Below are 14,799 nucleotides of genomic sequence, written 5' to 3' on the forward strand. Positions count from 1 at the left end.
TCAATTGAATTCAATGGCGTATAGAAATCTCCATGGCTGTAAGCTCAAATTCCCTCTCTCTTCAACCATTTCCTCCCTCCGCTCTCTCTCTTCTCTTCTTCCTCAAATCGAAGCCTCAAGAGATGCCGATTTGGTTTCCCAAGTCCTCGTCCACCACCACAACCCCTTCCACGCCATGGAATCCTCACTACAGCTCCACTCAATCTCCTTCTCCTCCCACCTCCTCGATCAAACCCTCCTCCGCCTCACCCACCACTCCAAAATCGCCCTCTCCCTCTTCCACTACGCCAAATCCCTCCCCTTCAACCCCCTCTCCACTTCCTCCTACAACATACTCATCGACATCCTCGCCAAAGTTCGCCAGTTCGACGCCGCATGGCATCTCATCCTTCAAATGGATCACAAGGGTACCGACACTTTTCTCTTGCTGATTCGCCGCTTGATTTCTGCTGGTCTCACTCGCCAGGCCGTTCGAGCTTTTGATGACATCGAGGGGCTTACAGGAAACAAGGTACGAACCGATGAATTTTGCTATTTACTGGATACCCTTTGTAAGTATGGCTATGTGAAAGTTGCGGCGGAGGTTTTTAACAAGAGGAAGGCGGAGTTTGGTGTTGATGTCAAGATTTATACGGTTTTGATATATGGGTGGTGTAAGATTGGACGATTTGAGATGGGGGAGAGGTTTTTGAAGGATATGATCGGGCGTGGGATTGAACCGAATGTGGTTACTTATAATGTTTTGTTGAATGGGGTTTGCAGGAGGGCGAGTTTGCATCCGGAGGGGAGGTTTGAGCAGACGATTAGGACTGCAGAGAAGGTGTTCGATGAAATGCGCCAGAGAGGGATTGATCCTGATGTGACCAGTTTCTCTATTGTGCTTCATGTGTATAGCCGTGCCCACAAGCCGGAGCTATCCTTTGATAAACTGAAGCAGATGAAAGAGCTTGGCATCTCCCCCACCGTGGCGACTTATACTTCGGTGATCAAATGCCTCTGCTCTTGTGGGAGACTCGAGGAGGCTGAAAACTTGGTAGGAGAAATGGTGAGAAATGGAATCTCTCCATCCCCTGCAACTTATAATTGTTTCTTCAAAGAGTACAGAGGTAGAAAGGATGGGGCTGGTGCTTTGAGATTGTACAAGAAGATGAGAGAGGATTGTCTATGTGCTGCTCCTAGTTTGCATACCTATAACATATTACTGGGCTTGTTTCTAAATCTTGACAAGAAGGAGACTCTGAAAGAGGTGTGGAATGATATGAAGGAGAGCGGGATAGGGCCGGATTTGGATTCGTATACGACGATGATCCACGGGTTGTGCGAGAAGCAGAGATGGAGAGAGGCCTGTCAATTTTTTGTTGAGATGATTGAAAGGGGGTTTCTTCCCCAGAAGGTGACCTTTGAGATGCTTTACAGAGGGTTGATACAGTCTGATATGTTGAGAACTTGGAGGAGATTGAAGAAGAAACTGGAAGAAGAGTCTATAACCTATGGCTCTGAGTTCAAAAACTATCACATTAAGCCTTACAGGAGATGACAATCATGTGTGGTAATCCACAATTACACCCTACTTTTTGTTATAATCCTTGGTTACTTCATGCATATCTTAAGATATACTAACTAAATGTGCATTATTGCCATGTGGGTCAGCCATGTGGGTCAACCAAAGAATGACAAAATCTCCACATCAACGAGTATCAAGAGCTTTACGAGGGACGAGGGACGAGGAACGAGAGTGATATGAACCAAGATATCTCGATCATGCAATATGAACTTCAAGTAAGTTGTGAGAAAATATGCTCTTCAAATTATCATAAGGCAAACGCAGGTTGCAATTCATGCCACATTAAATAAAGAAGAATCAAGCTCTATTTGTTCTTGGATAGTTACAAATTTTGGGTGAATGGTAATCTAGAGTTATGATATTTCCGTTATGTATTTTAAGCTTGCATTTATATAATGGCTAATTATGGTCGTAAAGTATGAAGTCTACAACTCTTAGAATGTCTCCTCATGGAAGGTGAATGGTTTTATTTTGAGGCTAAGTAGGCTTGGAAAAAGTAGTAAAAAGAGCATTTGTGCTTTCTTTAGCTAACGGTTCAATTTCTTTACAATTCTATGTAGTCTAGGTTGAATGTTTAGAATCATTCAAGCTTGACTTGATTAATCTTGCTTGTGGAGTGATTCAAATCTCAAACAAGTATACTTGTTTTGAGGTATTCGATTACCAAGGTAACTTGAATCTTACTTTCACTCGGTGTGGTTTTTTTGTTCGTTTTGGAGTTCTTAGATATTTAGATCTAAAGGTTTTCTTGTTCAACAAGGTTTTTAGATTGAATTTCAAAGAGTTGCAATCATTTGGATATTCTATGTAGTATGTCTTGTGCATCGCATCGTCCAAGCTTGATTGATCATTAAATTTGTGAAGGATTTCAAGCTTTGGAGCGAACGAATTCACTCTATTCAAAGCTAATTGGATCAAGTCTTGTCGTGTGGGTTTATAAGGTATTTGTTCGTACAGTAAATGTGTAACGTTTATTAAATTTAGGGATCAACTAGAAACTAGACTCGAAACTTAAGAACCAAAATGATATTTTTTTCTATAATTTACTACTCGTACAAATTCAATTTGTCATTCTATTTTTTAACCGAAAAAGATTTAAATGGTTATCTTGGATCATCAAAAAATTAGGAAAAAAACATTTACCGTCCATGAACTTCGAAAAATAGTCTCTTCAGTTACGAGTTCATAGTCCATATCCTATGGAGAAATGACGTCAACTATTATATTACTTTTACTTAGTGTGGCTTGATTTCTACCGCTCTCGAGCTCTATGTCTACGACATTTTTTTGTCACATTGGATCATAATTTGGATATAAATTTAATCTAAGTTTGACTGTTACAGCACATATATTAGAAATAAACTTAATAGGAAAAAAAATAATCTTTTAAGTTTTGAGTTTAGTTTTCGGGTATTCTTTTAATTTCAAAATATTACACTTTTACCACTAAATTAGTTCTTAGACTTCGGAGTTTCAAAATGTTCACCCTCTTTGGGAGCTAGTATCTTTGTTGATATACCGTTTGGTATCTAGCTCGAATACCATTTGTAACAGTCAAAGTTTACTGCTAGCAGATATTGTTCTTCTTTGGTCCAGCCTCACGGTTTTATAATGCATCTATTAGGGAGAGGTTTTCACACTCGTTTCGTTCTACTTTCAAATTGATGTGGGCTCAGCGTCCTCGTTGGCATACCGTTCGGTGTTTTATTCTGATACCATTTGTAACAGCTTAAGTCTATCTCTAGCATATATTGTCGGTTTTGGTTCGTTACTTATTGCCGCTTCATGGTTTTAAAACGTTTCTTCTATGGAGATGAGATGAGATGACCTAGTTTATATTTAAATTTGGACCATTTTTCAACAACCCTGATGAACAACTGTTCTTCATCGCTCCATCTGCTTATCGTAGTCTGCTTCAAAATTTAAATGATTCGAACTTCCAAAGTAGCAATTTGGCGAAGGATTTGAAAGCCCGAAAATTCATATGGCACCACCAGTGTACTTCTCGTATTCTCAATCTACAAATTCTCGACGGCGAATCATTTGCAAAACAAATTCCAGCAGCCACTTCTCTCTTTTTTCTACTTCGATCTTCACTGAAACTGTCGGACTTTCGAATCTCAAAAAGCTGAAGTTCTTAATCTTCTCAAGAGGTGCCTTTTGAAATTTCATTTTTGATGTATGTAATGAGCTTGAACTGCGTACATTGTGCATTCTGTCATGTCCTACTTGCAAAAACTTACAAAAATTTCCGTTGTTTCTTCTTCGATTATTGCTGATAACAATTTCAACTCATTTCGTTTCATGTATTGGATAATTGGATCTTCCCCTGTTGCCTCGAACCCTAGATTTTATCGAACTAAAAAGCCTCCCCAGACGGGAGAATGTGGAAATTCCGGGGGAATTTCGACTAGGGGTAGCAGAAACGGTAATCGGATTTCTCGGGCCACTAGAAAGGAGGCTCAGGCTGCGTTGTTGGAATATTTGCATTCTACTAGAGGGATTCAGTTTATGGATGCTGAGAATATGAGTAGAAATTCACCGATCTTTCTTGAAAAGCTTCTAGGAAGAGTTGAACATGAGAGCGATACTGGGCGATCAATTACTCGATTCTTGCTCTATCATCCGATTAATGAATTCGAGCCTTTCTTTGAGAATGCAGGCCTGCAACCTGCAGAGTATAATGCGTTTCTTCCCTGTGATTTGATGTTCTCGAGTGATGATAGTTTATTGCTAGAGAACTATAATGTGTTGTGTAGCTATGGAATTGAACGAAATAAGATAGGGAAGATCTACAAGGAGGCGACTCAGATATTTCGTTTTGGTCTCGACTTTGAAAGTGTATGAAGAACTTGGTCTCAGCTAAGCTAGTGTAGTTAAATTTGTTGTTTGTAGCCCTTATCTATTGGTTGGTGGTGCTAATGAGGGGTTTGTCAAGGTATTAGATAAATTGAAGAACATTGGATTTGAATCAAGCTGGGTTGAAGAACGACTGAAGGATGGTAACTCCTATAACTGGAAACAAATTCTTAGGCTGTTCGTTTGGTTTGAACAGATGGGTTGCAGTAATGAAAAATTGGCTGATTTAATCAGCCAACATCCAGATTTTCTATTTGAGGATTCAGGAGGTAAGTCCCTTTCCTTAATTGGGTTGTTACTGAAAATGGGATACTCATTGATCCAGATATGTTCTGTGTTCGTGCAATTCCCTCGAATCCGAGTTGGTAAGTTTGTTTCGAATATAAGGCTATGCCTTTTGTTTTTCAATGAAATCGACATGGGTATGCAGGAGATACAATACCTTTTCCAGTCTCATCCCTTGCTATTGGGATCGTTTACTCTGAAAAAGACGAACCGTTTGCTCGTTAACTTGAATGTTGGGAAGAAACAGCTTTGTCGATTTATCTTAGAGAATCCAGAGGAATTGAAGAACTGGAAGCGCGGGACAAGAGTTACACCGCTACCAGATACTGGAGAGGCAATGAGATCAAGGCAACAGAAAACTCGATTCTTGTTGAAATTAGGACTGAAGGAAAACTCGAGTAAGATGAAAGAAGCACTCAAGGTGTTTCGAGGGAAGGGAGCAGAGCTCCAAGAGCGGTTCGATTGTGTTGTTGAAGCTGGCATTGATGATAGATTTTCTTGTAAATAATTTCCCTTCATATCTTTCCTATACAGCTCAGAGGGTCACTCTTAGGTTCTCTATGTATAGTTGGCTCAAGGAACAAGGAGCAGCCGACCCTGCATTGGCGTTGAGCACCATCGTTCCGTGTTCGGAAAATACATTTCTAAGACGGTATGTGAATCATCATCCCGGGGCCATGGAAGTTTGGCAGAATTTAAAGAGAGAAATAGGTTTGAATTCTTTTACATCTCGTGCTCGTTAGACTATACTCGTGCTCGTTAGACTATACTCGTGCTGTTATACTACATTTTTTTCAATAATTCATGGATTTGAGGGCTAATCTGCTGTAAAGATCAGTGAAAAAGTTCGATTTTTCGGGAAATGATAGTCGAACTTCGAAATACTGCATCATTTTCACAAAGTAGACATACTAAATAGTTTGTTGCTTGCAGTTCCTGTGAAACTTGTCTTCCTTATTTGCAGGTTTCGATGGTCCTCTTGGGGGAGTGTAACACAACATTGTTTTGTTCAGTACTGGCCATTCGAGGTTCCTTTTACATATTCTTTACTCACTGCATATGAAATCCTGATGAGGTGAGGTATATCTTACGTAACAGTCAAATCCCACCGCTAACAGATATTGTCCTCTTTAGGTTTTCTCTTTTGGGCTTTCCCTCAAGGTTCTTAAAACGTGTCTGCTAGGGAGAGGTTTTCACGCTCTTATAAGCAATACTTCGTTCCCCTCTTTGATGTGGGATCTCACCATCCACTCCCTTGATGGTCCAGTGTCCTCGCTGGCACCTCGCTCGGTGTTTGGTCAGTCACTGGATGGTACAAGGCACTGGTCGGAGTAGGGCTAGACCTCTCCATAGTAGACGCGTTTTAAAACCTTGAGGGGAAGCCCGAAAGGAAAAACTCAAAGAAGACAATATTTGCTAGCGGTGGGTTTGGGCCGTTACATCTTATGTGCTGTTGTAGCAAAGCATTTATATATATCTCAGTCTATCAACAACCAAGTCTTTGGTTAGCTCTTCGTATTTTCTTAAAAATTCAAGGGACTGACTGAGAGGCTTTTTGGGGTTAGCTGAGGTCAAGATGGTTCGGGGGCTACAAAATTCAAATACTTTTGGTAGTTTTTTATTTCATGCTTCTAACTTTGTAAAACTATTATCCAATAATTTCTCCTCGAGTGAGGTGCGAAGTTTAGTACTTTTACGTGTCTCTCTTCTTTGGTTCTCTCGTCTAAACTCTTTTATTTCCATTATTTCGTTCTCAACAAATGAGTGCATACGTGTATATTTGTGTTCTAAGTTCTTATTTGATTACTACTCAATATTTGAGGAGGGCCGGATAGGGTCTCGAGCCATAACATCAAAAGTCGGGATTTCTATGAGTTTCGGCATGCAGGTCGGGAGTTAAATCCGTCGATATGAAAGATGAAAGCCCACCAAATTTGGTGTGAAATGAATTTTCAACGGACTATCCATCGGGCCGTCGTACTATAGGGGAGTCGTATTTGAATTAGAAGTTAGCTCGCCCAACATTAATTTTTTTATAATTTATTTTAATAAAAAAAATGAAAAATTGGCGGTCGGGAAAAAGAGAGGGATTCAACCTTTTCGATGACGTCAACGTGACACGTGCATGTCACGTGCGCCTTTTGTTTTCTTTTTTCGTAAGGTAATAGCGCGCGGAACCCAACGGGAAGAATGAGCCAATTTGAAACATTAATTTCAAAATCCGCCCCCAATTATTTTGATTTTATTTAATTATTTAATTATTAATATCTTCCTGGCTCCACCCTTCTCCGCTAATTCCCCATCTCTCTAATTTTCTCCATAGCTTTTAAGAAACCTCGATTTCCTTCCCCGCCATAACTCTCCGACTCCACACTTAGGGTTTTCTTCTTCTTCTTCTTCTTCTTCCTCCAATTATTCTTGCGTTCTCTCTGATCTCTGCAACTCTTGTTCCACTGCTTGCTTTCTTTCTCGATTTACTTTCTCGATCTCGATCTGTACTTCCTTACAATGGATATGCGCAAGCGAGGGAGGCCTGAAGCTGCCTTCAATTCTAATGGTTCCTTTAAGAAGCATAAGCAAGGTTCGTTTTTTTTGTTTTTTGTTTTTTGTTTTGTTTTATTTTCTGTTTTTGGGATTGTGTTCGTTGTTCTGTTTGTTGGAGTGGTAGTTCGATGCTTTGTCTCGTTCGTTTGTACCACTAGTTTGAGCTTTATCTGGTTGCTTATATCTGGGAGGAGAGAACATTTATGTGCTTAGCTAGTGCTTTGCTTTGTTCGTTGTTGGGGGAGGATGGTTTTTTTGGCCTCTGTTTGTTATTCGTTTCTTTTCTGAAGTTGGAACTTTTCGCTTTTACTGTCTCACTGGTTCTTCTTTTATTTGTTTCTACGGATTTTTTAGTTAGTGGCGCCACGTGTTCGAGCTCCGTGATCTACCCGTATATATGCGTTTGATCCAATGTCATTTTACTATACTTCTTCAATTAGGGATAACTGGCATACTCCTTTAGTAAGTGCATCTGCTTTAAGTAATTGAAGACGGTTGTTGTTTGTAGGTTATGAGAGGGGTTAGATATAACTAGTGGCGTAATAGGAGGGTTAGTAATTGGACGACTTTTAAAATTGTGCCTGTTAGTGGTGAGATGTGGGACCATGTGAGGGTTTGTCTCCATTGTCATCCTTCAGCAAAGTGTGCGTAGGGTTCAATAATCGAATTACAAGTATGGTGGAGCGTGGAGCCTGCCCTTTTCTTGTTTTCCATCACTTCTGTGTTTTTCATCAACATTCTCAACAGACCATGGTTTGGTCTCTCTCCACTTTTAACACCTCAGAGTCGGTCATTATTGCTTCATCCAGTAGTATGTTGAGAATGTTGATGAAAAGCAAAGAATTGGGAAAGAATATCTCTAGTTGAGTGCCTCTTATTTCAACTATTCTCCTTGGACTAGAATCTAGAATTGGCAATGCAGATTTGAATCCAATTTTTTTCCATTTATTATGAACTTGAAATTGTCGTAAAAAAATTCCAATCAGTTTGATCCCTCCTTTTGTTTTATTTAATGTTCTGCCTTGATCCACTTGGCTACATCCGCCCCTACCCCCGCACAGGTTTAAGCATCGAGTTTTTTATTCTTTATTCTTGATTACAACTTTCGAGTCTTATATTATGGAAAAACCCTTGGTTTTTAAAGCTCTAGGATTGTTGTAACTCAGAAGTACTGGTCACCATCCATCAAAGTCGCTAGTTACCCTGTCATTAGGTGACTAGCTCCTCAGCCTTCCAGCATATTTGAGTTGTATACACTTTGAAGGGAATATGGGTTGAATATGGAAAAGATCTATTTAAAAAATTATGACTTTAAGAACAATTCCTGAATATCTTGTTCATTTGCTGCAATATTTTTTCTTTGAGCGATGAGTGAGGGAAACAATTGTTTGCATCATATTTATTTATGGAAAAGGTACTCTTTGGATCAAGAAAAAAAAAAATTGTTCTCGGAATAATTTTATTTTATCCTTAGGTCAGTCATTAAGCTTGGAGTGGAGGGTTAAAATGCTTCATCTACCATTGACAAAATTTGGATCTAGGTGGTTTTTTTTTTGTTTGTTAAAAAAAAAAACTTTGTTTTGGTGTTGGGCCTTATTGTATATATAAACCTAGGTAACCCCACAATTCAACTGAAACAGTTGAAGTTACCAATCATATATTTAGATTGTTACCCTACAGTAACAGAAAGCTACAAATTATTTAGTAATTGTTTTAGTTGCCTAAATAATTTAAGTGTGAAGATGTATTAAAGTATTAGAGTAAAAATCTTAACAAACTGTAACTGAGAAAGAATAATTAATGTTTTGCAACAGAACTGGAGTCCTTATCAACTGTAGGGGGCAAATCGAAGCCATGCACCAAGTTTTTCAGGTTCATATCTTACCTACCTAAATAAGTATTTAAGCTGCATATTATCTCTCCCTAATCATCTAAACTTGTTGTAAGAATTTAATTGATCATGAATTACAAGATAAAGCTGAGTAATTGCGCCTCTAAAAACTGGGAATACAGGTATAAATTATTACTCTAAGCCTTCAACCAAGTCAATAAAATTTTAAAACTAAACCTATTAATGAATTATAGTAAGTTAAAATTTTTCTCAGTTACTACAAAACACAGGCTCTCTCTCTCTGTTTCATTTATATTTTGCACTGCACGTGGGATACAATCTCATTCTCATTGGTTACAAATTAGTTTGATCTGTTCTTTTTTTTATTTTTAATTTTGGTCGATTATTATTCCCTTTTGATCCAGTTCTATTTTACTAGCTTGCGTCCATCATTTATCTTTGTAATGAGGTTTTGAGCCCTAATTTTTTTTGTCTACACATCTCTTATCTGAATAGAGATGACTTACCTTCCTTTTCCTTGTGAATCTCTCCACTTAGTAATAGAAATGCCCCAGTCAAAAAAAAAAAGAGAGAGAGTAGAGAGAAATATGGTCAGCATCTAACCTTTAAGCAAAAATTGTTTTTTAATAAAAGAAGAATAGAGGAAAAAATCAATTTTGTACCCCTATACTTCGAGGCTTGTATCAAATAAAACTCCAGAGCAATAATTGTATAAATTTGAATCCTAAACTTTCATAAGTGAATCAATGTAGACCCTATATTAGTGAGTTATAACAATTTTAACTTAATTTCATTTCAAATCAACTCATAGTTGGGTAAATATAATTCTTCTTCCAAAAGTCTGCTAAAATAGTAGGAAAACGTATCACAGAATTCTTTCTTAATAAGTAAAGAAAAATAGAGGAAGAAGAAAAGATGGAACCACTCATAAATAGTGAGAGTTGCTACTATCCATTTGATTTCTCTCTATTAATGTCATATACATGTGTGAGAATTATGCATTAAAGGTCTTAAAATAGAATCCTAATGAAGGGTCTAAATTGATTCACTTGAAAGTTTAGATTTTCATTGATATAATTATTAGTTTGAGGATTTAATTGATACAACTCTAAAATTTGGAGGTGTAATTTGATTTTTATTTCAAAAAAAAAAAAAAAAAAAAAAAAAAAAAAAAAAGAAAAAAGAAAAAAGAAAAGTTATTACAGTTGCCTTTGCATCGTTTTTCCTTCTAGCAGCTAATTCAACTAGAGCATGCCATTTGCTTCAATTTTTAGTACCTCTATTTAATATTCTTCAGTATATTGATGGCTTGTAGAAATATGGGTAGAAAGTATGGGTGGAGGGATTGAGGCTTAAAAGTATTTTGTGATCTGTGTTCCAATTTGCCACTTTGTATTCCATCGATGTTTGAGTTGTTTGTTATCAGCTGTGAGTTTTCTAGTATTAATGGATCATGCTGATGGATTTTCCTTATCTTTGTATTTGTTGGCAATTCATGTCTTTCAATCTCTTTTTTTTCGTCGCCATAAATCATTGTAAGTGTGCATCTTTATTCTTTTTAAAAGGACACAGGCCTCTATTTTTTCTTGTCCCAGTAACAATTGATTTTCTAATTGTTTGTGACGATCTACTAAGTGCCTATAGTTTTGAATTTCTTGAATGGATTAGACCACTTACCAATAGATTTATTGTCTGCTTATCTCGTGAAAAGTGTTAAGTTTTCATATCTTTCTCCCAAGATTTCAACTCATGTCTGAAATAGATTTTCTTGTAGGGCAATAATCAGCCATAAGAGCTTCCTATTCACTCTCCTGATTGCATTGTGTTTAATCTTTTATCAAGATGTGAAGATTTAGTTTGAGTTATTTGATTTGCTTAAGCTTCTCTTTGAGGTGTGGCAATTTGATTTGGTTACTTGATATGCTTTTTTAAACGCTTGCTAACCTTATACTTGATACACGGGGTCCTACTTAAGATACTAGGTTGAACGTTTAAAAATAGTTTTCTGTTACCAAGTATAATTTTTTTTTTTTTTAATATGGATAACCTGTTTGGCAGGATAAATTTTCATCAGAATAAAAAACGGTAGAAACTAGAAATGAAAAAGAACAGAAAATAGTTTTATACTATTGATTTAGAAAACAGTTTCTAAAGTAATATGTAGTCTAATGTTGGGACTGATTGGAAGCTGTTTCTAAAAGATGAAGTCTTGTTTCCAAAAATGAAAAGAATTAACTGTGCTTTTAAGTTTCAAACGTTGGTGGTGGTGGGTTTTTTACTTTCATTTCTAAGCTAATTCTTAAAAATAATTTTGATCTTATAATAAAATAAAAATTATTTTGGTAGCACGGTGAGGGAGTAAACTGTTCCGATAGAAAAAAAAGGATGGGATCTTTTAGCACTAACAAGGAGTTGGGGCTTGATGGGAGGTTGGTTGACAGATTTGGTACTTGTCACCCCAAAGGGGAGAAAAACTGCTAAAGGTTGCCAAGTTAATTGCAAAAGACAAAAAAGGTCTTTGTGAAGAAGCTCGAGTATTCTTTCTATTTGCAACTTCGTTTCTAGTGGGGCTGCATTTTACAAAAAGGCTGTTTATAGTTTCTTTTTCCAGTAGAGTAGATCTTTGTTTTATTTGTTTCGTTCTAAAGTTTCTTTCTATACTGAAGGGAGCCATTTTTCAAAACTTCCTGAAATATCTCAGAAAATTTTTATGCTATTTCTCAATAACATACAACTTCTGGAGGAGTTTGAACATTTAGAAAGAGGAAAACATGATATTACTTTATTCAAAAGATATGCATGCGGTTCTTGCGGAGATTGATTGCTCCTATTTGTATGCTGGAGTTTGATTTCTCCGAGTGAATACTAATCTTTAGATTTATGAATTTCCGAGGGATTCTGGTTCGGAGGTTTGGTTGATCTAATAGTGTTGTGTTCATCTTTTTGGATTTCAGCACTGCTGGTTGCCCATTTGGTGAAAGCTGCCACTTTTTGCATTACGTTCCTGGTGGTTATAATGCTGTTGCTCAAATGATGAATCTTGCTCCTGTTGGTTCTCAACCATCCAGAAATATGGCTGCCCCTCCTGTCTCCAATGGCGGGTCCTCTGCTCCGTCCCAAATCAAAACTCGCATGTGTAACAAGTTCAACAGCGCTGAAGGCTGCAAGTTCGGTGATAAATGTAACTTTGCCCATGGAGAGTGGGAACTCGGGAGGCCTACCCCTCCATCTCACGATAATCCCCGTGGTATGGGAGGAGGACATATGGTTGGTCGTATGGGTGGGCGAATGGACCTGCCACCACCAGGTCCTGCTGCAAGCTTTGGCGCTTCAGCTACTGCGAAGATTAGTATAGATGCATCCCTCGCCGGAGCGATCATTGGGAAGGGTGGGATTAACTCGAAGCAGATTTGTCGCCAAACGGGTGCCAAACTCTCCATCAGGGACAATGAATCAGACCCAAATCTCAGGAACATAGAACTGGAGGGCACTTTTGAGCAAATCAACGAAGCAAGTGCAATGGTGAGGGAGCTCATTATCACAGTTTCAATGTCAGGACCCGGCAAAGCCCATGGTGCGATGGGAGGAGGAGGCCCTGCTCCTTCAGGTAGCAACTATAAAACAAAGCTATGTGATAATTTTGCAAAAGGTTCTTGTACTTTTGGTGAGAGATGCCATTTTGCGCACGGAGCTGCTGAGTTACGTAAGTCTGGAGTATGATCAAGTTCCCGATTTTGTCGAGCTTTTATTGTTATAAGGGAGTTTTTGCTTTAAAGCGTGTCATCGACGACACGAGTGCGATATTGAAGTTGAAGTTGAGGAGGGTTGGCGGTTCTTGTTCTTGTTATGTTGTAGCTTTATGAGTGTCTTAATATTTGTTGATTAGAAGATAATTAAGTTAAATCATTTTCTTTAATGTCCATTGCATCAGATGTTTTCATAATTTACATAATTTGGTTAAATGTTTGTCCCTTTCAATCGTAGAACAGCACATAGCTAAACACGGACTTTGATATTTTTTTTTGTAAAGATCTTCTCCTTAAGGATTAAATCGAAATTTTGAGTTGGTTGGGTTTGTGACTCGAGCCACTCAAATAGAGTGTCTAATTCAACCTTCTACTTTTTAGTTGGGTAGGATTAATATAACTTATTTATAGTTTTGTTACATTAATTATTAAAACTTCATAAAATCAAATATTAAACATTTACCGGTTAAAATGTATTAGTACTTTATAATAATCTTAAAATGTATTAGTACTTTATAGTAATCTTAAAAGTAGGTTGTAACCCTATTTTCACGTTTGTTAGGTTGATTGGACCAAATTACCCAAATTTTCGATTTTTCAAAAATCTAACTCAATTCAAACCATAAAAAAACCCAGTTGGGTTGAGTTAGGTAGTTCAGGTTGGTCGGATTCTTTGATCATATGAATATTCCTACCCTCATTTCCATTTTTACTCCCATGTCAACCGCAGTTCCTCATTAGGACTATAGTCACTTCCAAATATCGAATTGGAAGAGAGCAAAGTTCGTGAAAATCTAATTTTTTAAACGAATACCTCCCCTTAATTTGTAATCAAAATAATAAAAATTAGTTTTGATGTGAATTTCAACCCGAAAAAAGTTAAAAAAGAGAGAAAAATAAATTCAATTGTAAATGTCTATAAGAGGAGAATTCAAAGATGTTTCACCCCTAGTAGAAAATGCACCTATCTATGTGCCCAATATTGTATTGCCATCCAACTATATTCATCTCTCTCTAATTTGTAAGTTCAAGCAAAATGCTACTTGATTGTATTGCCATCCAACTCTATTTTCAATACTTAGAATTGTATAGTTGTCTGAGAATTATATTCAATTATACATTATATTAATGATGGAATGTTTTGAAATTGTCATTTTCCTGAAATATTTGGTTGGATTGAGTTGAGTTAGTAATAACATATACCGAGAATTATGTACAAATCAATTTTATACAAGTTTTGGATTCAAATTATCGATTTATACAAGTTTTAAACTATCATTTTATACTGAAACAATGGTAAGTATAACACGTCCTCTAAAATTTGTCTTTGGACATATATGATGACATTGGGTATAATGTTAGCTTAGAACTAACATCATAGTTAATTGTCATTGTATAACTATAATGATTTAACGACTATTCCCAACTAGTAATGTATGAACTTGTTTTAAACTGACATCAATCCACAACCATTATTGTACCTTCAATTGAAAGTATTGGAGGACAAACACAAATCATAGCTAAAACTACTTCCTAAGTTAACCTTTTAAATGAGCAATACAATCTATTGTTACAATTCATCTTAAAGTACCTAAACTCGCGAGTGATTTCTATTTGTTAATAAATATAAATTGTTAAATTGTAAGAAAGAATAATTTAAGAAAAAGAATAGAATGGAATGCATTCTATTCAAAGGTAGCTATTCAAAGGTTTGAGAGGAGGGCCAATAGAATGGAATGCATGCACAATCCTTTCACCCCTAAACAAATTTAAAGGATTTCCCATTCCTAGACCCTTGTGTTGGTGGCCTAGCTGTTGAATCTCGACAGTAATATCTCTCTTAGATTCTCCGATAAGCCAAGTATTGTAGGGTAAATTGATACTAAAATGGGATATGATTAATTAACTGCTTACCGATACTGTTAGGCGAGGTGCTTCTGCTCTCTTTG

At 37.1% G+C, this 14,799-nt stretch overlaps 3 protein-coding genes and 1 pseudogene across 4 annotated transcripts; all 4 read left to right on the forward strand.

Moving 5' to 3' along the window:
• Nucleotides 1–2,090, forward strand: LOC111467194 (pentatricopeptide repeat-containing protein At2g13420, mitochondrial-like). Of its 2 annotated transcripts, none has more exons than XM_023112011.1 (2): nucleotides 1–1,549; nucleotides 1,651–2,090. In XM_023112011.1, the coding sequence occupies exon 1, from the start codon at nucleotides 14–16 to the stop codon at nucleotides 1,535–1,537; it is 1,524 nt and encodes a 507-aa protein (XP_022967779.1). In that variant the 5' UTR covers nucleotides 1–13; the 3' UTR covers nucleotides 1,538–1,549; nucleotides 1,651–2,090. The 2 variants fall into 2 exon arrangements, with proteins under 2 accessions (XP_022967779.1, XP_022967780.1); XM_023112012.1 differs by having other exon boundaries at nucleotides 1–1,546; nucleotides 1,669–2,090.
• A 1,661-nt stretch (nucleotides 2,091–3,751) lies between these two features.
• On the forward strand, nucleotides 3,752–4,499 carry LOC111467283 (transcription termination factor MTEF18, mitochondrial-like). Its single transcript, XM_023112140.1, has 3 exons — nucleotides 3,752–4,030; nucleotides 4,073–4,377; nucleotides 4,416–4,499. Exons 1-3 carry the CDS (start codon nucleotides 3,785–3,787, stop codon nucleotides 4,438–4,440), a joined length of 576 nt encoding a protein of 191 aa, XP_022967908.1. The 5' UTR covers nucleotides 3,752–3,784; the 3' UTR covers nucleotides 4,441–4,499.
• On the forward strand, nucleotides 4,385–5,759 carry LOC111467260 (annotated as a pseudogene).
• A 1,214-nt stretch (nucleotides 5,760–6,973) lies between these two features.
• LOC111467244 (zinc finger CCCH domain-containing protein 31) lies at nucleotides 6,974–13,066 on the forward strand. The gene is made up of 3 exons (XM_023112097.1): nucleotides 6,974–7,289; nucleotides 9,067–9,124; nucleotides 12,059–13,066. Exons 1-3 carry the CDS (start codon nucleotides 7,217–7,219, stop codon nucleotides 12,822–12,824), a joined length of 897 nt encoding a protein of 298 aa, XP_022967865.1. The 5' UTR covers nucleotides 6,974–7,216; the 3' UTR covers nucleotides 12,825–13,066.
• The last annotated feature ends 1,733 nt before the right edge of the window (nucleotides 13,067–14,799 follow it).

This window comes from Cucurbita maxima, unplaced genomic scaffold, assembly GCF_002738345.1.
Source record: "Cucurbita maxima cultivar Rimu unplaced genomic scaffold, Cmax_1.0 Cma_Scf00033, whole genome shotgun sequence".
In the NCBI taxonomy this organism is placed as follows: Eukaryota; Viridiplantae; Streptophyta; class Magnoliopsida; order Cucurbitales; family Cucurbitaceae; genus Cucurbita; species Cucurbita maxima.